Source organism: Heliangelus exortis, chromosome 1 (genome assembly GCF_036169615.1).
Source record: "Heliangelus exortis chromosome 1, bHelExo1.hap1, whole genome shotgun sequence".
NCBI classification, from domain to species: domain Eukaryota; kingdom Metazoa; phylum Chordata; class Aves; order Apodiformes; family Trochilidae; genus Heliangelus; species Heliangelus exortis.
Window position 1 is genome coordinate 92,610,367 of NC_092422.1, and position 25,672 is coordinate 92,636,038.

Below are 25,672 nucleotides of genomic sequence, written 5' to 3' on the forward strand. Positions count from 1 at the left end.
TTTGGAAAACTTTATAGCTCTCAAAACTCTGTGTGTAGTGGTGAACTGATGTTTCATGGCTGGTGTTTGGGTGAGATAAGGGAGATCTGAGTGACTTGAGAGCTGACCTGGGCAGTGCACCCAACACTCTAGTGAGTTTGTGATTCTTAGTATCTCACAGGACTGGACCTTGAGCTGGAATACTACTAGGGGACCTTGTAAGTAGTATCAGGCCACAAAAGGGCTGGGATTTGGTATCTGCACGGATGCACATGTGTGTAACTTCAGGACTACTCTTATGACTTGTCTTGGGTCTAAATAGGTGCAGACCTATTTGTATCTCTTGTATCCATGCCTTAGTGAATGCAATAAACCCAACGATCCTTTCACCATGCACAGAAATGCATTTAAATGCTCTGCCCTACATGTCTGATTCGCCCTTGAAAAATGTTAATGAAATCCCTGCTTGGATAACCGCCCTTTTTGTAAATCAGACATTCTGCAGAGAGAAATCTCCTCTGAGGTCTTTCAGTTTCGAGCCTGTTCCCGAGGCAGTTGAGTCTCCCCTTCCTGCCAGAAATTAAACCCTGGCTTACTGGAAGGTGCCTTTCTTGGTGGTCGTCTTCAGATGCAGACATGTTTTTGGACTCGAGTTTTTCTAGTCCTGTCTGAGACAGATCATCCTCAGCAGGAGGATGTTAATGTCTGTGGGGACTTTAATTGTACGAAGTGGTGGGAACACAAACTCTCCACCTTCTGTACTTTAGGTTGATGGTGTGTGACTGGGTTTTTTGTTTATTCTGTGACTATCAGATTTCATCATTTGAGTTTAAGAACAGCATTTGCTTGCTGTCTTGCACAGTGTTTCTTAGGTAAGCGATGATGATAACAGGACCTGGCAGAAGACATCCTCCTGTGTTTCCATTCTTGCTAACCCGTTGTCTGTTGGTTTTTTTGTGTTTTTGTTTTGTTTTGTTTTTTCTCCCCTCTTTCTCCCCAGGTTTTTGGCATGTAGTCATAGACTCTGACGCAAGAGTAATGGAGTCGCTGAGTGGCAGGTGCTGACAGCTTCTGCAGTCCCAGTAACTGTTCATTTTGATATCATTTGCAATTCTATACCTCTAAATGCCACAGCTCTCCTGGGGAAGGTTGCGTTGGATATCAGTACTGCCTTGGAAGGTACATGTGTGTCCATATATTTTTCTTTAGGAGTTTGCTGTGCTGGATAATAGTTTGTGGGAGGGAAAAAAAATGGATGAGCTGACTGTGGTTTATGGTTACACCCGTTTAGCAATACAAAGGTGTTTGAATGGCTATCAAGCAGCTACTGATGACATCCCTTCTTCCCTCCCTCCTCCTCCTCCTAGTTGAATTGCCTGCAGGGCCTTTTTGGAGTCCATCCTGTGCTTTAACATGCTGGAGAGCAGCTTACTGAAAAGAAATGGCTTGTTAAAAGGTTCTGCTCTGAAAACAATTGAATATGCTGCTAGAGTTTCCAAGAAATTCAAAGGCTTATTGTGGAATTTCAGCCTCTCTCTTGCCCTTTTGAAAAAGCACATTTTAATTACAATAAAATGTGTATGTTCACACTTGGTTATTAGTCTTGTACATTTTTCTTTGTGGTTCTTGTGAGTTCAGTAAAAGTCTTTGTTGTTGGCTGGCAGGTTTTAGCAAAAGTTTATTTCTGTAGGCTCGTTGCTCGTTTTGGATTTAATCATTGTTCTGGTTCTCAAAGCCTTCAAGCTCCGCTCCAGGAGAAAAACACAGATTTGTCACTCGGGCCTCCTACTAAAATCTAATTTTAAATGTGCAATCTGTTGTCTTGCGAGGTGCTTCAAATTTGGTTGGACAGTTAATGTATTTCAGATTTTCTTCTGGAATCTGAAGACCTTTTGCACGTTTGAGAGTTAGTAACTTAGGCTTAGTTGAAATGAGTATTTTGGTTTTGCAATTATTTTAAGAAGTATTTAATATCAGGGGCAAGGGATGAGAAAGGGAAATTACTGTTTTCAAAGAAAACTGTATTCTTTTATGAGGCTGTCATCAGTGGTCATCCAGAATGTGATTGCACACAGAATGTGTAACTATTTTATAGAAGACTCATCCAGCAAAAATTCAGCAGTTCAGCTAGAGTTCAGTCTATCTAGGGTAGCTGATGTAGGGAAAACTGGTTTTTCTAACGCTTTCCTACAGCCTATATCTTCTCCCTGGTGATATCCCAATGTTGATACCAATCTAAGTCTTGTTTTTTTTAAAAAAAAACAATTAAACCCACTGTACTATCAGTTGATGAGCAGGCTGGCTAAAAGATAACTTTCCTGGACTCTTGAAGAATTCTACAGTTCTGGCGTTTTCTGTGCTCTGAACCAGGAAGGAGCGGATCTTCTGGGGCAGAGGGATCCCTTTCCCAGAGCAGCTCCATGGTCAGGCACCTATTGAGGATGTGGAGGAACAAGTTGCCACCCCTTTTCTGCCTGACGTGGACTACTGATACAAATCTTGATCTTCTGTTTTTTCAGTGAGCAACTGAGTCACTGAGCTGCTGCCTGCTCCAGGAGACGTACCCATCCCCTTTCTTCAGTTTTCAGATCTCTCCCTCTTGGAGTGGAGGAGCCTTTCATCAAACGCAATCTATTCCCACGAAAAGTTTGGGTTTTGATGAATCAACATTTTCTGCTGAAAAATTTCCAGCCAGCTCTGCTTGCTGTGCCTGGTCTGTGTATGTTAATCTCTGCTAGCTTCAGAGAATAATTCAGAACAGATTTTTGACACGTTGCAATCCTTGGTTGAGTGCAACAGACCTGCTTAAAGCATCAAGACGTGTCACGCTTGATTTATGTTGCATCCTGGTGGTACCTTGATAGGTCTTTAATGGTCACCTTTGGATTCGGTGGGTGAGCTAACAAGGGGAGCCTTTGTCCTGCCAGCATTTGTGTTCAGCTCCCATTAACATTACTCATTTTCTTAATTTGATACAGATTTTTTTTCATTGCCTGTGCTAAATTCAGTTAAGCCGTAGACAGGCAGCATCTGGCAGTCGTTGCTGGAGCAGTTTAAGACATTTCTGCCCCAGGGTGTCTGCCGCTGCCCCTGGGAGAGGGAGCATGGGGCTCCCCTACCCCTGCCCAGCGCCTGCTCCTGCTAGCTGAGGATGCCGGCATCTGCTTCAGTGCGAATTCACATGTTTCAGGGGCTGCCTTTCCACATCTGCCACATTAGCTCACTGCTGCCAAAAAATGGGGGAGGTGCGCCTCGCTCTTCCCTCTTCCTCAGCTCCTTCGTCGCCCTCCAGCTGTGGTACACGGTCCTCACCGCGCTGTGTCTCCTCCAGAGGGGCATCCTTGTGCTTCCTCTGGCACATGCCAGTTGAATTACAGCAAAAATAGTGAATAATTTTAATTTTTTTTTCTTCTCATTTTTTTTTTTCCACTCTGGGTTTATTTTCTGCTGTTTTAGTGGACTCCGCTGCACGAGCACTTGAACGGCTTGAAGGTAGCTGACGGAAATGCTCAGCCAGAAATGCACGAGGGAGGCGAAAATTGGGGTGAGAAGGTGGCTTCCGTTTGCCTCAGGCAACCCCAGCTTGACCCGGTGGGGTTGCCCATCCCCACTTGAGGTGGGCTCAGCCCCTCCTCTCCTGGCATCTGTCAGGGGACGGTGACATGCCGCGGGGGTGGTGCCTCCTGACACGGCTGCAGCTGGATCAGCTGCACTGTGCCAGCCTTCGACCCCCTTGCACACCCTCCCTACCACCTCCCCCCCTGTGCAGAAAGTGCAAGCCTGCAACTTAGCGCCGGGGGAAATCGGTGGCTCCAGGGTAAGGTCTCTTCCTGGGTGCAGGAGCGAGGGACGTGCGAGCTAATCGCTGGAATTGATAGCCGTCTGTAGGATTTGCACCTAGAACGCCAATCCACTGAATAAAAAAGGGACAGCTTTTTACCTTGAAGTCTGACACTTCTTGCTGGTATCTAGCAGGTACTTCTCATTGTGTGAAATCACTCAGTAAACATTCCTGCTGCCGTCTGCCGAGAAAAGGCTTTCCTCCTTTCATGAAAGTGTTTCTAAGCTCTCTCGTTTCCTCACGGGATGCAGCCTGAGCTGCTGCTTCTTTCTTCGCCAAGTCATCTGCGGTTTAGTTAGTTTTTTGGCTGAGTGAAATTTTGCCCAGCGTGCGTGGAGGCTCCATGGGGATGGTGGCACAGGGCTGCTTTCCGTAGCCACGCTGCCCCGTGGCTTCAGCAGCGAGTGTGCCCCGTCCCGTGGGGTTTCTGCAGGGGACGTTTCTGCCCTTCGTTTCTGAAGGTAAAAAGCCACTCTTCAATCGTTCAGGGTTTCAGGAGAACTTATAAAACTGCTCTTTCTCCATACACAGGTGCCGAAGTGATGGTTGCATGCTCTGATGGACTTTGCAGCTGATGGAAAATCTGTAGAATGAGTGGAGTTAGCAAGAATCTCAGAATCAAAGCAGCTAAAAGCATTACCCCAAGGGGGTTTCTTATGCAGGATGGGGAATATTGAGGTCTGGTTTTAGACATGAGTGTGGAAGACAAAATGCAGGTTTTCTGCTATAAAGTGTTTTAGGAGCAAAAGCCAGGTGATATTTGTCCACTCTGTATCAAAGGGCTGTAGCTTTCAAGGGATAATCATCCCTGTCTAGGGATTTAAAATGGTGTCTTTTTGTTTGTTTGTTTGTGGGTTTTTGTTTGTTTGGTTTTTTGTTTTGTGTTTGTTTTTTAAACTTGTCCTCTTTTCAGCACATTTATTTTTCTAAATTATGTATAACCAGGTTTCATGACAGTGCATGGGAGTACAGCCATTTATTTCGACAGGCAGAGGGTATTTCCTGGTATAGGTTCCTTGACATGTGATTGTATTTATTTTAGATTAAGAAATGTCCAGATATTTATGGACATACCTGTTGCTCTAGCACTGAACAGATGTTTAACCTTGGACACAACTTATTTAGCTGGGTAGAAGAGTAGAGAAGTGCAGTCCTCTTGACTGTGGTCAGTAGTATCACTGCAGAAGTTCAGTTCTATCATATGCATCCAGGAGAGCCTTATGGCAAAAGTGCTGTGCCTTGCTTTCAACACAATCGTTTCATTGCTTTCTGTGTCATTTATGTTGGGTGAATTCGGTTCTGGGGAACAGCTACACTGTGTATTTAGATACTGGGGGAAAATACACTATCACATTCATTCTTCCAGCATCTGGCTTAATATACCCATCAGCGCATCCTGTTAAAGGAGAGGAAATTGCCCCAAGAAATTAAAAACTCCATGTAAACTACTCTCAGGGCAGCTCTTTTTCCAAGGAAGATTAACAGAAATACCTCAAAATGAGAGTTTTGTCTTGAAATTTCTGTTCAAGATTTATGAACTGTTTATCTAAATATAATTGTCTTGTGTATAATTCAGGATCTCCTATTTAATTTTGAATGGCCATGTACTGTAACATTTACTTTTCTTGTTCCTCTTGATCTTTGGCCAGAAGGAGCCTATACTACTGATAAAATATTTCTGACATTTGTTGAGTGAGATCACAGACCTCAAAGTGTTTTTCAAGGTTGAATGCAGATCACCACTCCCATCTTCTGGATGGGAAACCTGTTCCACAGTGGGATGCACACAACTGAATAATGCAGAAGGATAGGTACAGAGATGGGGACAGAGACCCACTGCCTGCATTCCAGCCCATTTTTCTCTTTACCAGATCAAAGCACTTAGATCTCGCTATCTGCTTCAGAGTGAGTAGGAGGGAAAGGTTATTTTTGTATAGTCTGAGTCATTCATGCTAATTTATTTTTCATATTATGGCTTTCTTGTGTGGGGCTCTCTGTACCTGCTTAATGTTGCACTGTTTTTTTTGTTCCAGAAATCAAACCTATCATTAGCTTCCTGCCAAACAGTTGAATTTGCACTTTGCCATTTGGTGCTTCGGTTCACAGTTCCTAAGAAACAAGTGAAATCTCAGATAAAGGCCTATATCCATCTACTTTCTGGCATCTTGTTCCATGCAGATAAACAATAGCTCTTGATTTTTATGAGTTTGAAGTCTGGGCTGGAATTGCGGTTAACGTGAAGGGTAAGAGAATGTGTGCAGAGCTGAGACTGCCAGTGTACTTTGGTGGTAAAATGGCTCCAGTTCACACCGAACTTCAAGGTTCAGTCCTTCCCTCTTCCACACTCTTTATTCACACCAGCATAACCATCATCTGTCTTTTTCATAAGTATTGATTTCACTGAGTTGTATAGTTGTATTTATAAGTTTACTGGTACGGTTGCCAGCTCCGTTAATTAACCCTGTGGGGTTGGTTGCTGCTGCTAAAGTGTGTTCCGCTAGACCCAGATGGAAGCTGTGGTGTAGGGTTTGGGACGGGTTCATTTAAAATTAAATAAATAAACAAATAAAAGCTGCTTTGGGTGTTCCGAAGTGTCCGTGTGTCTTGCTGCTGCCTGTAACAGCGCTTGCTCTCTTCTCTTGCAGACTGTGACACCATGGGGAACGCGGAGAGCCAGAGCGTAGAGCACGCCTTCTACGGAGACAAGCACACCAGCCTGGGCCGCAAGCACACTTCCCGCTCGCTTCGCCTCTCCAACAAAGCCTCTCGTCGGACACGGCATGCTTCTTCTGGAAAAATCATCCACCGTAACTCGGAAGTGAGCACCCGCTCCAGCAGCACCCCCAGCATCCCCCAATCCCTGGCGGAGAACGGCCTGGAGCCTTTCACCCAGGAGGGCAACCTAGAGGACTTTGGAAGCCCCATCTGGGTGGACCGCGTGGACATAGGCCTGCGGCCCATTTCCTATCACACCGACTCCTCTGTCACCCCCAGCGTGGACAGCAGCACCGTCCTCACCGCCGCCTCCGTCCAGAGCATGCCCGACTCGGAGGAGAGCAGGCTCTACGGGGACGAGCCGCCCTTTCTGGGGGAGGGCGACGGGAGGTCGCATCGGTACGCGGCCAACGGGACGAACTTCATGGAGGCGGCCAGCTTCAAGAAGAAGCGCTCCAAGTCGGCCGACATCTGGCGTGAGGACAGCCTGGAGTTCTCGCTTTCCGACCTCAGCCAGGAACATTTAACGAGCAACGAGGAAATCCTGGGCTTGGCTGAGGAGAAAGATGCTGAGGCCACCCGGGGGACGGAGGCCAGCGGCAGCCCCCAGCCGCTGGTCACCTGCCAGCGTGCCAACTCTATGAGTGACTTGTATTCCCCTAAAAACCCAAGCGCCACCGTCAATGGCGGCCCACGAAACGCCTTTGGAGGGTACTGCCGGAATTTGGTGTCCGACATCCCGGATATTGGGAGCCATAAGGTGGCATCGGGTGCCGCTGATGATGCGCCTTCCTACAGTAATTACAATACACTGCCCTGCAGGAAATCCCACTGCCTTTCCGAAGGGGCCAGCAACCCACAAATTAGCCATAGTAACAGTATGCAAGGCAGAAGAGCGAAAACTACTCAGGTAAGGCAGTTTTCTTCTATGTCAAACATGTGGCATTTACTAAGCTTTGTCTGCAGATAAAGATATTGCAGGTTCCTCCAGGCTCTGTTTTCCTTCAACATCCCCTTTCCAAGGAGAGGACTGTATCAAGGAGAGAGATGAACTAACCGGTCTCTGGAGCTGGCTTGATCCCATCACTGCTCCCTTCCTTATCTGCATCTCTGCTTGGGCCTTTTCCACTTTTCCTGCCTCTGGAAAAGATAAATTTGCATTTGCCAGCTGGAGATTTTTCTGTGTGTTTTACAGTGCTGATGGTGCCCTTTTTTCCAGGGTAGCTGCCAGAACCAATCACTCCATTTGGGGAGCTCGTGCGTGTTGGTTCTATTTACCTTCTCTGCCCTCCTTGCCCCGTTGCCCTCCCTGTCCTGCACCCATTCAAACGCTCCTTGGCTTTCCTGCCTGGAAGCAGGGGAGAAACCTGCAAGTGTTTCCCTTCACCTCTATTGTAAATTCTCACTGGGCTGAAATTTCATCCTTCTAATTAACTGACGTTCCCATTTGTGCAAAACATTACCCAGAAACAGTGCTGTCCTTGCAGGAGGCTGCCAGTCCTGTAAGCTATGGTGCTCTCCCATTTAAACTGAAAAATGATGGGAGGTGTAGATGTATGGAGAGGATGTTGCTTCTCCCAGCCAGGGAGGACATCAAACCCTTTATACTTTGTCCTTTTAACAGACAGCACACAGCCAAGATGAGTTTTTCTGTCTGGTGCCCCTCCCACGCTGCAAGCACCAGTCTTGTGACCTTTCCTTTGATGGCTGCTTTTGGATCTTTATTATATTTTGCCCTGCTTTTCTTGGCTGTGTTCTGCCTGATCGAGTTACACAACACCGCCTTGTACTGTAAGCAGCAATTCTGCTTACAGTAAGTGGCAGACTGCTCTTAGGAGGCAGGAAAAGGGAGCTAGAAATTCTGCCCACCTGTGCACACCATGTGTAGCATTAAACATTGTGGGCATACTGCTCTCAGCTGAAGTTCATTCGGCTGGCTTGCTGCACCTTCTCAGAGCAGTACTCCAGCCTCCTGATGGAAGAGGCTTTTTTACGTGCAGTATTTCTAGCTGTGGGCACCGGCTCAGAAACATGGCCGAGGGACACAGACAGGAGAGTCTGGCAGTGCAGGTCAGAGCTGTGCACCAGATTGCATGCTCCAGTGGCTCCCCTGATTTTATTGCATGGTTTCTCCTACATATGCCGTGCAGCGTACACACGCCGTGCCGCGTGACCCGGGGAAAGGGAAAAAGCGGCGCCTTGCATCGAGGATGGAGGCTGTCAGGCTGGCATCCTCCTGATGGGCTGAGCTGTTGGCAGGACAGCAGTGTGGGAGATAGCAGGCTGGGCAGTGCCAGTCAGGCAGGTTGCAATGTGCCACGGAGGAGATGCGGGGCTGCGGAGGTGCGGAGGGCAAGAGGAGTCCCTCCCGCTGTCTGGCTCTGACTTGTGAGAGCTGATGGAAGGGGGTTGCTGAGTGACTTACCAGCTGTGCTTGGTCTGTGGAGATTTGCTGCTTCTAAATATAAAAATGACATGCTAAAACAGATGTTGCAGCGTCCCACAACAGCAGCTTTGTACTTCAGAATCAGCTCTTTATTTTTGGAGGTATTTTCATGGTATGGGTGCAAGCAGAGAAACCCTTTGGGGTTCCATCAAGGCAGTGCAGAATAAGAAACAGGAGTACAACAACAAGAACAACCAAAAATAAGGATGCTATTTGGCAGCCTTGAAGGTAACAGCTATCATGAAGACTCTTAGGTGCAAGTGCTTCTTCCAGCCTTCTTTCAAGTGTACTTCAGAAAGAGAGAGCAGCATCAATGGTGAACAGTGAAGCATTTGTTTTTCTTCTTGGTGCTATCATGGCATTAAGAAGGTTCCTCTGAGGCACTTAGTGAAAGTCACAGCATAGCATTTTGCAAGGCCTCAGCTTTTAACCAGAGAAATCACTTTGTGTTTCTGGTTTCACTAGATTTATCTTTCTGAGCTTGGAGACAGTGGATATAAGGAGTCTCACCAGTGATTATTACCACATATAATAAATTCGACAAAATTAAAGCTTTGGAAATGCCAAAATCCCTTCCAAGTCTTTAATCCTAGCAGCATACAGTAAGTATAACACACTTGTCAGCAGTGAAGTCATGCTAGCCCAAGCCTACCTTTAGCAAGCTTACTATCATTATATGTTTGATAGATGGAGTGAAAAAGAAATCCAGATTTGCACACAAAGTAAAAGATCTGGTTCCTTGGTGAACCTGGTTAGGTGGCTTTGGATGGGGTGAGAGGAGGGAAACTACCAACTTGTTGCATCCCTGGTCCCCAGTCCAGTATCTCAGCATTTTCCTTGTCTTTACTTGACATCCCTCTTATAATGGTGACCCTTCCTGAGACAGTGGAAGCTGAGATGTAGAGCTGATGACCTTACTGCATTGCTGTTAAAGTGCTTCTTGGCACTGTGTTGGCCTGAGCCAGCTGGGACTTGGTCACCATTTGGGAAATTTTGTTTCCCTCTGCCCTTCCCAGTCTTTCAATACTTACTCAGTGGTCTTGACTTTCTTGGTGGCTACCTTAAGCATTATTCCACTGCCATATGTGTCCTCATATTGTAAAATATTCCATGCCATAAAAACAGTTTAGTGGACTGAGGCAAAACTTCGTGTTTTTTGCCATCCTTTTGAACTGCCTCCGTGCATCCCTATCCCACAAAATGTAGTTACGCTTTAGGGCCACAGGGTTACCACACAGAGGTGATCCAGGACTGAGTGTAGTGTGGTGTTGGATGTAGTATTGACCTCCATGGCAGTAACTTGTCACTGTCCCTGTGTTACTTAACAGTGTAGAGGTAGTTCCCTTGTTCAAAGTTATATAATTGAGCCTCGTCACCAGGACTGAGGTTTCTGCCCAGATCACTGTCGGCCATCCTCACAATAGTCTGGGTTTGTATTTTCTGGAGGTTTTTTTTTTCCAGTTCTTACAAATTCATAGCTGGAATATTTGGAAAATTTTTTAGGCTCACCTGCCCTCATTCTAGAAATACAGACAAGTCCTGAATGCCACTTCTAGGTAGCCTTTGAGTAGTCTACTTCCCAAGTACATTCCTGAAAGCAGGAGAAGCCAAGTGCAGGGTAACACTGAGACCACAGTGATGGGTTTGTGCCTTTATATGTGATTCCCAAATCCAGCCTCTGTTACAGGTTCAACTATGTGTACATCATAATATTTTCTGTATAGTTTAAATTTATTGGAAGTTGTCAGTAGCTGTAATTTTTGTGCCTTGAATGTATCACAGAAAGGAGATGCCAGAATCACAGCCATATGTTTTGTTATAAAGCCTTATCCATGGGTTCTTTAGAAGTACATGGTTTACATTAAAGAAAAAAAAAAAAAAAAGAAAAGAAAATCTCACCCTTCCAAATTTAAACCTTAAATTGAACTGTGGGAGTCACTTTTCACTAATTGAGAGGGAGAGCTTTTTAATACTAGAGAGACAGTTATATTCAGTATGCATAAGTGATTAATATTCACAGGGTGGCTTTGGGGCACCCACGCAGCAGTTCTGTTTTTCGTAACATTTTAACATGAAGGGTTCAGATCTGCTGAAGTGAGACTTCCAGGAGAGCTCTGCTGGGATCCTCTATGGCTTTTGAACCTGATGTGATGTAGGTGGGAGAAGCTTAATTGGCTGGCATTTTCACCCATTCTTGCTTGAAGGGAGACAAGCTCCAGCTGGATACAGCTTGTTCTGACTGTGGGTTGTTGAGATCCCCAGGATCCTACAACCTGCTAGTTGGGGTCTGGACTTTGTGAAATAGCTCTGTGGTGTTCTGCTTGCAGCTAAACGTCTCCCAGCAGGAGATTCCCTGGATGGATCCCAGGTGGATCTTCAGAGACAAATGTAACCTCATCCTCCCCATCTGTTTAGAGACCTTACTGAAGTCTCAAGAGAGGAATTAGAGAATCGAAACCTTGAAATATGGTTTTGTGCCACTTCCAAGCTTGTCTTGATGCCTCTTTTTTCCATGTTCCCCCTCTGTGGACTAATTCTGACTGTGCTTTTCTGTAGAGTACTAAATGGGGGGATACAGCCTCCTGCAGGATGTGAACTTCTTCTGATATTTCAGGCTCCTCTACAAGGGCAGTCAGGTGTAGAAACATACAGAAAATGTTCTGGTCACACAGCAAAATCTGCTTGCCAAGACTCAGTGCCAGCAGCGTGCCTGTTCATGGGTGTCTGCTGTGGATCAGCAAGAGCCAATGCTACCCTTCTGCTGCAGGTCCTGCTCCTTTCCATCTGGTATCTGTGATTATTGAGGTGGTGTTGGCAATGGCCATCAAAGTTCGACACCTCCATGGGCTTCCAGTGCTGGTATTTGCTTTGTGGGGAAGATGTTAGGAGGAGTAGTTCTTGGTAGGTGTGAGCAGTGGTGTTCAAAAACAGTATTTAGAGCATGGTGTGACTCCTATGTGCATTAAAATCCGAGGATATATGGTGACCAAAGCATTTTTTCATGGTCAACCACCCACAGACAAGAAAGGTGGTTCATTTCTGTCTGAGCTTTATAGCCCAATTTGTGATTTCCTCCAGAAAGCTCAGTCCCAGCTTAGCTGTTACAATAGTGCAGTCCAGGTTTTTTACATAACTTTTGAGGAGCAGCAAGATGATGTCCCTCAGCTCTGCAGGGAAAGCAGTTTTCTACCACATTAAGTTGAGTGTTACAAAACTGAGCAGAAAGAGTGAACAAACTTCCTGCCTGATTGACTTGAAAGCTGCAACACCTTCACTGCCAGCTTCAGGCTATGTCCTTTGTGCTTTAAATCCCCTTTTGTCCAGTTTTCAAGTTTATTGCTATTTTCAGGCCTTTGTAGGTAATCTGCAGGAATTTGGAATCTCAAGCCCTAAAACTCCCAACTTTTGTATAAAAGAGTTTTGCAGGAAATGTAGGAGATGCATCCAAGGTTTAGTGGGAACAGGACATACAGAGAAAACAGGCTAAAATTAGAGTATTTTTCCAGTTGATAATATTTTTTTTACCATCTTGGGCAACTTTATTACAGGTTATAGTATTGCATTATGCTCTGTAGGATGGACTCCAGAGAGCTGATACTTGGTTTTAAGTTGTGTAAAACTTTCACAAATGGTTTTGTAGCATAGAGGATATAACTTCAAAATGAAAACGAAAAAAGGACAGCACTGGATCAGTCTTATGAAGCACCATCCAGCTCAGTACCTGTTCCTCAGGAAAAGGAAGGAAGGAAGGAAGGAAAGGAGGAAGGAAGGAAGGAAGGAAGGAAGAAAGAAAGGAAGGAAGGAAGGAAGGAAAAGAAATAAGGAAAAGAAATAAGGAAAAGAAATAAGGAAAAGAAATAAGGAAAAGAAATAAGGAAAAGAAAGAAAAAACCAAAGTAACTAACTAACTGGGAGAGTATGGGGTAAACTTTCCTTTAGGGCTCTCTTCCCAATCCTAGAAGATTAGCTATTTGAGTCTTCCTGAGCAAGGAATAAATCCAAGACCGTCGGGTTGACCTGTCCCCTATGAATTTTCTTTTCTGAAAAAAATTTCTGCTTCTGGCTTCCACTGCATCCTGTTCAGTCTCTTCATAACACTTGTGACCTTACAGTCTGCTCTTAAAGCACTCCTCCAAAAACTCTTTTCCATGCAGAGTATCTTCAGCAGCTGAAGCTTTGCTCTTGCTAAAGTAACTCTGTACATCTCAGTCTGTAGCTGCAAAACATAGCTATTTTCAACCTAAGTATGATTCTTAATGAGGTCGACCCAGACCTTTAATTTTACTTGTTTGAATCCAGGTGGAATCGAGCAAAGTAATAAAGACAAATTCAGGTGTCATTACATTATAATTAGTGACACATAGTTTAGTAAGTGCCTAAAAGGAAGATGTTACTGGTTTTCAGCTGTGATGTGCACCTCGCTGACTTGAGCTCCTTCTAGTGCCTCTCAGATAGACTCATTCTCAAAGTCTCAAATATAGCCTGAATAACCCTCTGAATCTCCAAAAGCTGGAGATCCTCGGATGTGATGATTTGGCCAGGGTGACTCAAGGGGCTGAATCCCAGTAGAGCACTCCTCACCAGGTCACTTTGCTGAGCCTCCAGGCTAACAGCCCTATTAAAAACAAACATCTCTGCTTTCAACTACTTGCCACAGGGCACCGAGATGAAGGAAGGGATGGAAATAGTCTCGAGGCACAAGGCAGCCCAAACTTGCACCAGTGTAAAGTGCTTGCAAATCCACATCTTGAGTCCTGCTGGCTGCAGGTCTGGTAACCCTTAGTTGTGTCTGAACTACCAGACCCATTTAATGGGTAGATCAAATGAGTTCTTTATAACCTGGTTGACTGGAAGTGGGTTCAGTGTAAACTTGGGAGTAAAGCTTGAAAAGAAGGCTTCAAACTCAGAGGTCTTCTTGTTCTGTCACCAGGCTCCCCTTCCCAGATGGAGGAAATCAGATCAGCCATTGCCTACTCAGGTTATTGTAAAGCAAACAGGAGTCACTGCCTTCAGATCACACAACTCTGCCCCAGTATTGTCAGGGGAAGAAGCATGTGAAAACGAGTGTTTTGGTCTTCGATGGCAAATATTTTGATACTCTTTCGAAGATCTTAAATTTGTTTTTCTTCTGTTGCTCTTGGTCTGAAGCCAATGGAAAGCAAATCAGCAGTCCTGATATCCGATCTAGCTCCACTCAGGCATGGTTTTTTTTAAACAGTAGGACTTTGCCATGTTACATCTGAAGTGCTTGTACCATTGGCAGTAATTTTCTTCTCTCTAAAGCTTATATACTGCATGTTTTTTAATTGCAAGTACTTTTCACTTAAAAACTACAGACAGGTCATTCCAGCTGCCTGTTTGGTGGGCTGTGGTTACATAGGTGGATGCGATTTGCAGTAGTGTTCCATTCCAGTGAAGTCCTCCACTGAATTGTTTCTTTGCAGAGCTTCAGCACATGATCCTGTGACTAGTCATCATCCCAGATGGCAGGCATTTCCCTACTCCCTTAAGTTAGGCTGTTTTTCAGGTGAATACCTCTAAGATGATATATTTTAATTTTTAAGCTGTTGTTCTCGCAGTTTTTTCCCTTCCCCACTTCTGTTCCCTTTATTACATTTCTAGGAAGAACTGCCTGTTCTTGGCACTAAGAAACAAAAAGTAACCTAACCCTGTATTTTACTTCAAGGATTTTGGTTAGGCATGTTGCCATTTGTTTAACTTGAGCACCGTTGGGCTGCTTGCGTTGGTTTGTGGTTAACTCAGTCCTAGAAACTTTTCTCAGCTGGGAGGTCCATTGGGGTGGAAGCAAGGAAAGGGTTCCTCAGCATCATTTGGGAACAGAGGGACTAAACACTACAGTGCTCTAGAACTGAGACTTCCTTCCACTGCTGGGGATGGGAAGCAGGTGTCCACCCCAGATCTGCACAGGTGCTGGAAGCCACACTGTAAAAGGCTTTACTGGATTATGGGCTGATTCTTGTTTCTGGTGTTACATACTTTATCACCCCTTAAAAGTCAGTGCTAAAGCCAGGGAAGAGCTGGTATGCTGAAATCTCATGGTAGTGTTTTGTGCCTCTTTCCTGCTAAGGGCAAAATTAAATTTCTGACCAAGAACAGATTGCAGGCTAATGCCACAGCTGTCCTGAGTCAGCTCCACACAGTATTATGGAGAGAAGAGTAAAGCTGTCACATGTATTTCCTCACAGCTTTATGGGGGACAGTTTCATTTTCAACATTTTCTGTCTCACTGCTGATAAGTCCTCCAGGGTTGTTCTTTCCTGACTGCTGCAGGAGTCTTTGTGGGTCCATAATTTACTTTTAAGGCACCTAAGTCAGCTAAGAAAACCAGGCTTCTTGGGGAAGCATGGTAGTCTACAGAGTTGTTTTTTCTGGAGGGGCCCACATATTAGCTGAAAAGTGTCTGGGAAGTCAGTGAACCTAAAATGTTCCTAAACCTTGTGTTAAAAACACCAAGCTTAATGTGTTAGCTTAACATGGAGCAAAGGAACCAAGTGTAATACTGAGTTAACAGCCACTTATATCTGTCAGAGTTGCCTGCCAAGGGAATAGGGTTGATGGATGCTTGGTACAGTGTTGTTTGCTACCTGCCTGTCCCATGAGAGTCAAGTGGATGCACATCTCCTTCCCATATTTGAGTATCTTCTGAGTACCTGGCATCCAGTACCTCGCCTGTCTTTCCAAGGTGCCAAATTACACTGTGGAGCATTCACCAAGACAAGTTCACAAAGGCACTGTGGAACTAAAATTCATTGAAATCCATGCCTTAAGACTTTCCCAGGGATTCCTGCCCAGAAACCTGTGACTGTGATTCATTCTTTCATAATAAGACTGAAGCTCATGGCTAGGAGAACTATCTAGAGGTCTGGGCTAGTACCTCTTTTGCTGGGAATAAATTTGATTTCAGAGAACCATGGCCAAAACTTGCTTGCTTATTAAACCACACTGAGCAGCTTTAATAATACATATAAGGATGTTTGGTTTTTTTTAATTTTGGTTCTTTCAGACAGCTGAATAACTGTTGCACCAGTGTGGTGAATGCACAAAAGTAGGAACAAAAGCTGCTTGTACATATCAGCATCTTACCTTTTTGAATTCCTAAAGGTAACAAACCCACCATCTCAGTCTGATATCCATGTGCTTGTAGCTGCACCTCACTTGACTTGGGAGCCCTCCTGGGAGGTGTAAACAGGACCCAACCAATTCAACAGAAAATCACAGTTGGCCCATGTTGGTTTGTGGCTGTGAGTGTAGTTCTCCAAAGCCTGCTGTCAATCTGCTGCATCCTGGCTAGTTCTCATATAATACTTCAAAAACTTCCTTCGTATCAACTCCCAGCACCTGGTGGAGGGGCTTTGTTCATTGCTGTGGTAGCAGATCTCCTCCATGTCATCATTATAATCCCTCTAACTTTACAGTGAGTTTTGTGGACGTAGTTCAGTACTTTTTTACCAGTATTCAAAATAGTATTTCTCCCAGACAGAACAAGCTATGGAGCTGCTTTTGTTTTTCTCATTGCAGCTTTAAAACCACTTGACCCATTCAGGTTTCAATTGCAACTTATGATTTATCTTTGCTTCTTGGATTGTTTTGATTCTTTTAATGACAAATCTTCTCATACAGTCACTACCAGGAGTTGAAGTTACTCTGAAGAAACTATTTCCTTTTGATTTGGAGCAAGTTGTACCTTAACAAACCACCCTGACCATTAAATGATGGTAGATTCAGCACTGAAAAGAAAGGAAAAACGCTTATCAGGCCAATCTTTTTCTACATAAGAGCTTCAAAGAGGCACCAGGAACATAAAAGCATGCAAACCATCAGGCTGCTTACCCATCTATTTTAAATGTATTCTGTGGTGCTTGCCTAACTAGCAACCAGACAGGTTATGTGCAATTTCAGGCTGTTGCTGAAAGTGAACACCTTTTTGCTCTGTTGCTAAACAGGCCAGGGAACAGAGGATTTGCGTTCTCTTGGAGAAAGCCCCTTCCAAGAAAAAAAACCAACTCCGTTGCCTTTTACTAACAAGTACTTTTAATCTAATGGTTAATCTAGAAAGAAGTATTAGCCACATAAGGAACTGTTTATATTTGTGAAGCAAGAGTTTTCCTGTTAAGTCTGTCCCATGTGCCTAGGTGCTGATGAATCACTGCTATCAGTCAAAGCAGGAGAGAGTGATTCACCAAGCCATTTTGTCCATTTCTGTGACAGGGGGAAGTTTGGTAAGTGCCTTGTTATTACAGCCCCTCTGAATGTGTCCAGTCAGAAGCTCGAAAGTTGAGCAAGGCGTATTCCATCCAGTGGTCTCTTGCCAAGAGATGCCATTACCAAATATGTTCAAGAGGGGGACAAAGACATTGGAACCTGACCCAAAACTTTTTGCTTGATTTTTGCTAGCTGAAGATGCAATTTTTTTCCTAAAAATAAAAGCTTTTTTTTTTTCCTCTTTAACTTCTAAATCTATCAAGAATCTTTCAACAAATGTGACTGTAGTAGGCATACAGAGGTATGAGTATTTTGTGAGCATGCAAAAGTTACAGCACCAAGTACATTAGCTCAGTGTAGCTTGCATTAGAGTTTTACTCCCTGCTGTCTTGCTTTGCATGTAACCCAGTGTTCATGTGAAGCAAAAACATAGATTTAAGTGGCTTTCTAATACTTTTGCTAATATTTTACCCAACTGGTTAATCTGTTAAATTGTTCTCTGCATTTGATGGGGCTGTGTTAATTCCACTTCATTACGCTTGAATGGCATTAGGGCTGTTGTAGCTGTCCTGGCACGTGTCCTGTGTGCTGGGCCTCCCTGCCTTCTTTTTGATAACAATAGCACCATTCAGCCCATCTCTGGTTTCTCATTTTGCAGCATATCTCTCTGACGTCAGGCATTCCACCTTTTTCTTCATCCTACCCTCCCTTACTGTCTGCTGAACCTCCTTTCCCAAACCCTGGGCATTTGCACTGATACAGGAGCACTGCTAGTGTAAGAATCCGTGCTGCTTCTCTCCAAGGCCTTCAGCAGCAGCAGGGATTCCAGATCCTGGTGGGAGCTTTGCTACTGCTTCCCACCTTCACATCAAGGCATACAGTGCAGCATAGTCATGAAAGCCTTTTTCAGTCAGTGGTCTTTATGTGACTTTCTCCTTGCTTTCCACAAAGCAGTCTAAAATTTAAGGCACAAAAGACCCCTGTTTATTCAGTTTGTTGTCTCTGTGGACTTAAGACCTATTGTGTTTGCAGAATACCAAAAACTGCTATTCCCACGATTTCCCCCATCTCTCTGTCTTGGAGGAAATATACTTTCTTTTCTTTGCTGCATGCTTTCTACTTTGTGTGACCAGTTTAATGATTCCCACCTCCCTCTTGCTCTGCCCTCTTGTCCTCCCAGGCCCAAAGCTGGGTAAACACTGGTGGGAAGGCTAAGCCTGGCAGCACAGATTTTAGTTCCAGTCTTGCATTTGGTTCCTGGAGTGATCTCTCTGGACAAAAATACTCCTCTGTCTGGAGACAGCTGTTCGCCGGCCTAAAAGTACAAAACACAAGATCTCTGGCAAGTTCCAAAACATCAGGTGCAGTGTCCTGAATCTTAGATGGAGCTGAATTAAGCTTTTGGGAGTTTAACCACTAAAATAAAACAGAGCCCCTTGATGATAGCAGTTTCAAGTCCAGAGTACAGTTCTAGTGCTTTGCTACGAAGTGTGTACAATGTCCAAAACTGCAGGACTCAGAAACATGCATTCTGCAGTTGTCAGCTGTCTCCCAGCTCCCATGATGTGCCTGGCACATGTTGTTAGCAACATGTTGGAGAGCCACAGGGATGCTGGGCAGGAGTCAGAGGGGTGTCTGGTGATGGCTGAGCCATGTCTGTAGTCCACTCTTGGCCTTGAGTCTTTTCCTGAGAACTCCTTCTGCCAAGGAGTGAAATGTCTGTTGCGTTAGCTAAGCCTTTGTGGTGCAGTCCATCATGGGCCCCAGACAGTAATAATTTTTATTTGGAGGAGAGAGATGTTGCTGTTGCCTGTGGGGGCTCTTTGAGAACCTAAGCAGGAAATGTGAATAATTTCAAAATAGCTCTCATCGAGGTTACACAATATTAATTTTGTTTCTGGGCAGTAAACTGTGGTGGCCATGTCAGTTAGGTACTCTGAAGCTGGCCATTAAAGCTAGAGGCCCATGTATCCAGCCTCATCAGCATGACTCTCACTGTCATTTCTCCTGGCGGGAGTTGGGATGCTTAATTTTCAGGGTGTTAATTTGAAAAGCCCTCACTAATGTGTTCATCAGTCCCTGCTATGGTTTCTTGCTTGGCTTGGGACTGTTCCTCCTTCAGCCTCTGCATGTTCCTGTGGAAGCACAATACTAAACCTTTGCTGAACTCTGAATTGAATGAGCTTCAGTATGCTGATTATAGCACTGTGAGATGGCCAGAGCAGATGCTGGCTGCTTCTTGAGAGGTTTTTATATCCTCTGATGAGAACGAGCTGACATTGCAACAGAAGCCCAGAAGTCAGAGACCTGTGCAGTGAGTGCTGTTAACCCTGCTAACCCCAAGGCAGATCTTCTCATGCAGCAGACTTCCGAAAGTGCTCAGCTCATTCAATGCCACGTTTCATAATTCATGAGCCTGAACAATATTAGCAGGTTATAGGTTTTGAACTGTTCTGACCTCTGCATGCTCAGATTCTCCTCCTACCAAAGGGGTTGAATTGGGTGGCTAGAAGCCTTTGATAAGGGGTATTTAAAAGAGGAAAAGGGAGTGCAGGGAGCAGAGGGGGTATTAGTGGCATGGCTGCAGCATTATGCTGGAAAGATATTTTTATCCATATCACTTGCATTGTGGTAAAGATTATAAAGATGTTTGCAAAATGTGCTGCAGTTTAAGCTCATAAGTGTATGTAAGTTTTCCATCCTTGCATTTGTTAATAAATACTAAACCATTATGTCCATATGTATCAGTTATGAAGTATAATACTCAGTTGTGGGTGGGGAATCTGAGAAGATTGATGCCTCACGAGAAGGCTTTGTCTCGCTGGGCACAAGAAATTGTAAGAGCCTGCATGGCAGCACTGTGAACATTTCTGGGTGCACTTCTGTTTTTGAAAAATACTCCATCTGCTAAGAAGCCCCAAGGAAGTTTTATGTGTACATAGGTGGAAAAATTGCAAATCCCATCTCCTTCAAATCGGTGGTTTGTTTTAGTAGCTCTGTTTTTTTTTTAAACTGACAAATTTTAGTTAAAGCATGAGATACACTTCCAAAAAATTACATTATCTAGGATTTTGGAATGAACTCTAAATTTTTTTAAGAACTTGGATAAAATAATTATGAGACAGACTGTATATTTTATAAATCAGTAACCTAAAATAAAAATCTCAGAACCTCAAATAATTTCTGTTGCCACTGTTACTCAGTGTTCACTGCAGGATTCAGATTTGTTTATGCTAGATGAGTGACACTTTTTCCCTTTAAAAACAGTTACAGAGGGGAAGGGCCCAGAAAACAAATGCAAGTCCCGATAATTCTATATGGGAATAATTATCCCAGTGAACAGGAGGTAACCCAGTTCAGTTCTTTGACACTCTGGTTGTGCAGTGCCTTGGGCATCAAGTGGCTATGGCAGTCCTGGTTCCCTGATTCATGGGGTCTCAGATAGAGAGCACTTTCATCAGAGGCTGTACCACCCAGCTTTTCATGATGGAGTGCAAAAACACACTCCTGGCAGTGTTTTGTAAACACTGGTTTCTGAGCAGCACCAGTTCCCCTCTCCAGATACCACTCTTTTGCAGTGCCGCAAGAAATGGGAAGATAATTGGCTTCTTAAAAAACAAGTGTATTTGGAATAGCAGGAAAAAAAATGTATCGTTGTGAAAACTGCTCTGTATGGGCAGATGATTTCACTTACAGGAAACCTTGCTCAGCTCATTCACTTGGGATGGGAGTAGAGGAACATTGGCCTGTCCAGAACAGCTTGTCTATCATATGTTGCGTTAAATAACTAGACTGACTAGGATAACTGTGCTCACTGGGTGGGGAAGGAAGCACTTACTCTTCCAGCTGGACTCCAAGTCTCCCTGGAGAGGTAACATTTATAAAGAACGAGCCAATCAGTTACAAATTAAAGCCTTAAAAGTTAGTCAGCTTCAGCAACACCCCTCCCTTCCCCCTCAAGTTTCCTCATCCAGCTCTTGCTCCACAGGAGGGAGGCTTCAAACAGAGCTCGGTGAAGGGTTTCTTGGTTTCCGCAGAGCTGCTCTTTGATGCATAGAAAACTGGTGGCTGAACCAACACCTACGAGCTTGTTTTCACTCAAAATAAACACTTGCATTCTGTCATCTCTTCTCAAAGTCTCCTTTTAAAAACAAAAACAAAAACCAAACTTGTAAATCAAGGGAGGTAAAGGCTGGAATTCCTGTTGTTTTGGATGTATTTCTTGCTTCTCTGCCTCTTCTTCCCTGTCTACCTCTTCTACCATTTCTATCCGTTTACTTTGCCCAGTTTACTTTCCTCCAAAAGCTGCCACAGGTGCCTTTGAATGCTGAGATGGTAGAGGTTGAGCCTTGATGCTGTGGGCAAGATGAGCCACTAAGCCTTTGAAACCTCAGCTTGGTCATGTTGTTTTCTTTCTCACTCAAGATGGCTGTATTCTTGTCTATTTTGGTACTTGAAGTGCAGATTCTTGGGGACCAGGAAGAGTCTTCTGTTGTTGTGGCATTTTGGCAGGGTCTGTCACCATGAGGGTCTGTTAGGATTTTTGATGTAAAAGTGACACTAAACAGAAATAATCTCAAATACGTTAACTACTTAGGAGAAAAAATAGTACTTTTTTAGTTATGCAATTTGCAAATTACAGTCTTGAGACATGTAAAATATATCTTCATCTATAGGTGTGAGTGTACAATATCAATGTTTTCTTTTCAAAACGCGTAGGTTGATCTCTGCATTTCTTGACACTGCCAGTTTTTGCTGCCATATGTTCTCCTTTTGCAGAACCTTTAGCACTGCTAACTTAGTTAAGTGTAAACAGATGATGCTGCATCTTATATTCCAAAATGCTAAGGCTGTAGAGACACCACCCGAAACCGTGCATTTGTGAGTGGTCTTTCCCACGCTGGAAGTTCTGCCCACCCGAGCTTTTCTTCTGAAAAGGAGATGAAAGTTTTTCAGGTGTGAATGGAGGTGTGAATAAATGTGGTGCCACTTGGGTGTTTGGGGTTCTGTCTGTGTCTCCAGAAGTCTGGGCTCAGCGCATCTCACACCGTGTCTCTCTCTCGCAACCAGGACGTCAACGCAGGTGAGGGGAGCGAGTTCACTGACAGTGGCATCGAGGGAGCAGCCACCGACACCGACCTCCTTTCCAGACGCTCCAATGCTACCAACTCCAGCTATTCCCCCACCACCAGCCGGGCCTTCATCGGCAGTGACAGCGGGAGCAGCTCTACGGGCGATGGCCTGCGCCAGGGGGTGTACGAGAACTTCCGCCGGGAGCTGGAGATGAGCACTGCCAACAGCGAGAACTTGGAGGAGGCGGGCTCTGCCCTCAGCGACGAGCAGAGCAGTGGCACCCTCAGCTCCCCTGGACAGTCTGACATCCTCCTGACAGCTGCCCAGGGTACGGTACGGAAAGCTGGAGCTCTGGCAGTGAAGAATTTCCTGGTGCACAAAAAGAACAAGAAGGTGGAGTCTGCCACACGCAGGAAGTGGAAGCACTACTGGGTTTCCCTCAAAGGTACAGAGCAAGCATGCAAGAGTCTATCCAGATGGGTGGCTGTGGTATCCTATGGGCTATGTATTGCTGCAGCTGAAGGAACTGATAGCCTAAACTCCTTACAAAAGCTGCTGTGAATTTCAGTACGGTTAACATCAATTGTGAGGAAGCGGTCCTGATGCTTTCCAGAGGGTTTTATTTGATAGTTGCTGATGTGCTCACATTATGGCACACGTGTAGTCCAAGACATCTGACTGTGCTGCACCAAAGTGAGATTCCTACACAGCTTCAAGTCCGGCTTGGCTTCTCCAAGCCCTGGGTGTTTCCTTTAAGAAGCATGTCTGTGGCTTGCTGTCAAACTAGATACCTGTGTGCAGCCGCAGGGGGTTTGCTAGTGACACCAACACATGTTCACACAGGGGCTCTGTCTTTGTATGTGTTCCTGGTGTAACTCTCACACTTAGTTCTGCTGGTCTCTCCTTCTCTGAGTAGGACACCCAGCAAGTTGCAACACATTTGTGGTGTGGACAGGGAGCCATGGTTTGGTCATCGAGGCTGTCTTGTGAGATGGAAGATGATGGCTCTGTCTGTGTCCTCCAACTTGTGGTGGGCAGCACCTGACCCCCCTACCAGCCACCCTACCACAGATGCTTGCTTTCTGAATTTTTGCAGTTCCTGCTAGGAGCATGCTCCAGCCCTATTTGGGGTCTGAGTGCTTATAGGTGCACACAAATGGTTAATGGAGCAGCAAAACACAGGAGCTGGCCTCCTGAAGTGACCTCTAATTAATCTTCATGGGGTTGCTAGCAGGGTTGTGGGACTGGCCTCGTCTGTGAGCAGGGAAGTCAGAGCTGCTGTAGGTGGGATTACCGAAAAGCTCAGTGTAGTTAAAGCCTTGATCTTCCCCACAGAGTGATTTTTTTTAGAACACTTTTTTTTTTAAAATTTCTTTTTTTTTTTATTTAATTGGCAGCAGTCTTTTAGAACCAGCAGCAGTTAGGTGCCATCTCTTCCTTGGAGCAGAGAGATTGGGGAAGTGAAAGAGGAGAGAGGGAGGGCTGGAGGGCAAGAGGGAGCCCTAATCCGGGAGGGGGGGCTTGTGGCAGGAAGGTCTTGCTGTGAGGAGCTGGCGAACAAAGGGCCATCTGGGAGCAAAAAGGGGAAGGATGAGCACTGAGGCAATGTTATTTTAGAGTGCTTTGACTCAAGTGGAGTGTTTGCTCCTCAGATTGCAGTGCCTTAATAATGCCAGTGTTTAAACGAGGCTTTGAAGTTAACAGCTGCTATTGTTTGGCTGCAAATAGTTTTTTGGGAGGCTGGGTAATGGGGCATCCCTTTGCACTGAGATGGCTGGCTACTGTGGCAGAGAAACAGGGTGCCACTTTTAGTTTAAAGCAACTGTAGATAACGTGGGATGGCGAGCAAGAGAGAAGGAGACCCTTTTTATTGGATCTCCCAGTTTGCAGGCTTGCTGTATCTTTTTCACCCCAGAGAACAGTAAATATTGTTTTATAAAACGAAGTAGGTTTATGCTGTCTCCAGCTAAAATGTGTTTTTGTGGTTTTGGCTGTAGCGCTGTGGGTCAGAACTGAAACGTGACAGTGGAATAAGGATTTGGTTTATACTTTTTATTTATTTGTTTTGTTGGGGTTTTTTGTTGGTTTTTAAATTTTTCTTTATTTTTTCTTTTTCCTTCTTTTTTCTTTTTTCTTTCTTTTTCCTTTCTTTTGTCTGTCTTTCTTTCTTTCTTTCTTTTTTTTTTTTTTTTTTTTTTTTTTCCCCTTTTTCCTATACACCAGTCTTTCAGCGAGCACAGCTCATTCCAGCCCCATTTTTCTTCCAGTTACTCATCTGCATCCAGCAATTATATTGCTTGATCTTTGCCTTGCAGGGCCCGTAGCAGGGCTGTGGAGCTTTGCCTCCGGGGTGTCTGCTCTGCAGGGCTGGCAGCTGGCTCACAGCTGTCCAGCACTGCCAAAGGAGACACTCTCATGCCTACACTTCTTTTTGGTCCTCTCAGTGGGACAGGGTGCCCTTGGAGGACCCCCGCTATGGGGCTTATAATGAGGTTTCTCATCAGGGGCTGTATTGTACTGCCTGTGACTCAGGTCTGTGTAAGCAATGCTAGGGTTGACAAAATGGGCAGCTGGGGCAGAGGTTTATGTACTGTGCAGCTCGTGGTGTGCCTACATGGCATGGAAACCACTGTGTTTCTAGGGCAAAAAAAAAAAAATCCTGTTGCTGGTGCTCTCTGCTGTAGGGCTGAAAACCTGAACAGGTGCTGGCAAATCCTCCCTCATCCCCGGGACTGTTTTGTGGGTGATTTATAGTCCCAAGTGTTCATGCTGAATAGATGTGGGGCAGCTGATGTTTAAATGTGTTGCTTGCTTATATATGATTGTCTCTTTTAGGATGCACGTTGTTCTTCTACGAGACTGATGGCAGATCTGGCATTGACCACAACAGCATCCCAAAGCACGCTGTCTGGGTGGAAAACAGCATAGTGCAAGCAGTGCCTGAACATCCCAAGAAGGACTTTGTCTTCTGTCTCAGCAACTCCCTTGGGGATGCTTTTCTTTTTCAGGTTGGTCCAGTTCAACAGTTTTACCAAGTTGTTCTCTTTTCCTGTCTCCAGTCAAGGAGGAAATCTTAGCTCTGGTTGAAATAAATGGAAAAAGCTTGCTGACTCCAGTAGGTTTGGGATTTTCCACTGGCAACACTAGAGGCAGGACATGATATATTTGGTAAATGCCAGTCAAGAGACCTACCACCACATGTGAATCACTCAGATCTGCTGTTTTTATTCTATGACTGGATCTTCTTTGGGTAAATGTTAGGAACAAAGTAAGAAGTAAGAAATATTCTTACATCCCTGTAAAAACTGGGAATTCTGCATGCTTTGGAAGCATGCTTGTAACACATGGACCAAGCCAGTTAACATGTAGGATGCACAGTAGTGCATTAAATGTGC

General features: G+C 44.8%; 1 protein-coding gene across 4 annotated transcripts in view; it reads left to right on the forward strand.

Moving 5' to 3' along the window:
- TIAM1 (TIAM Rac1 associated GEF 1) overlaps positions 1-25,672 on the forward strand; it is a 193,556-nt gene that overhangs the window by 100,787 nt on the left and 67,097 nt on the right. For all 4 annotated transcript variants that reach the window (XM_071754695.1, XM_071754665.1, XM_071754684.1 and 1 more), the window contains 3 exons: positions 6,466-7,445; positions 22,275-22,722; positions 25,113-25,285. In XM_071754695.1, the coding sequence (XP_071610796.1) occupies positions 6,477-7,445; positions 22,275-22,722; positions 25,113-25,285 (1,590 nt within the window). In that variant the 5' untranslated portion in view covers positions 6,466-6,476. The remainder of the gene's footprint in view (positions 1-6,465; positions 7,446-22,274; positions 22,723-25,112; positions 25,286-25,672) is intronic.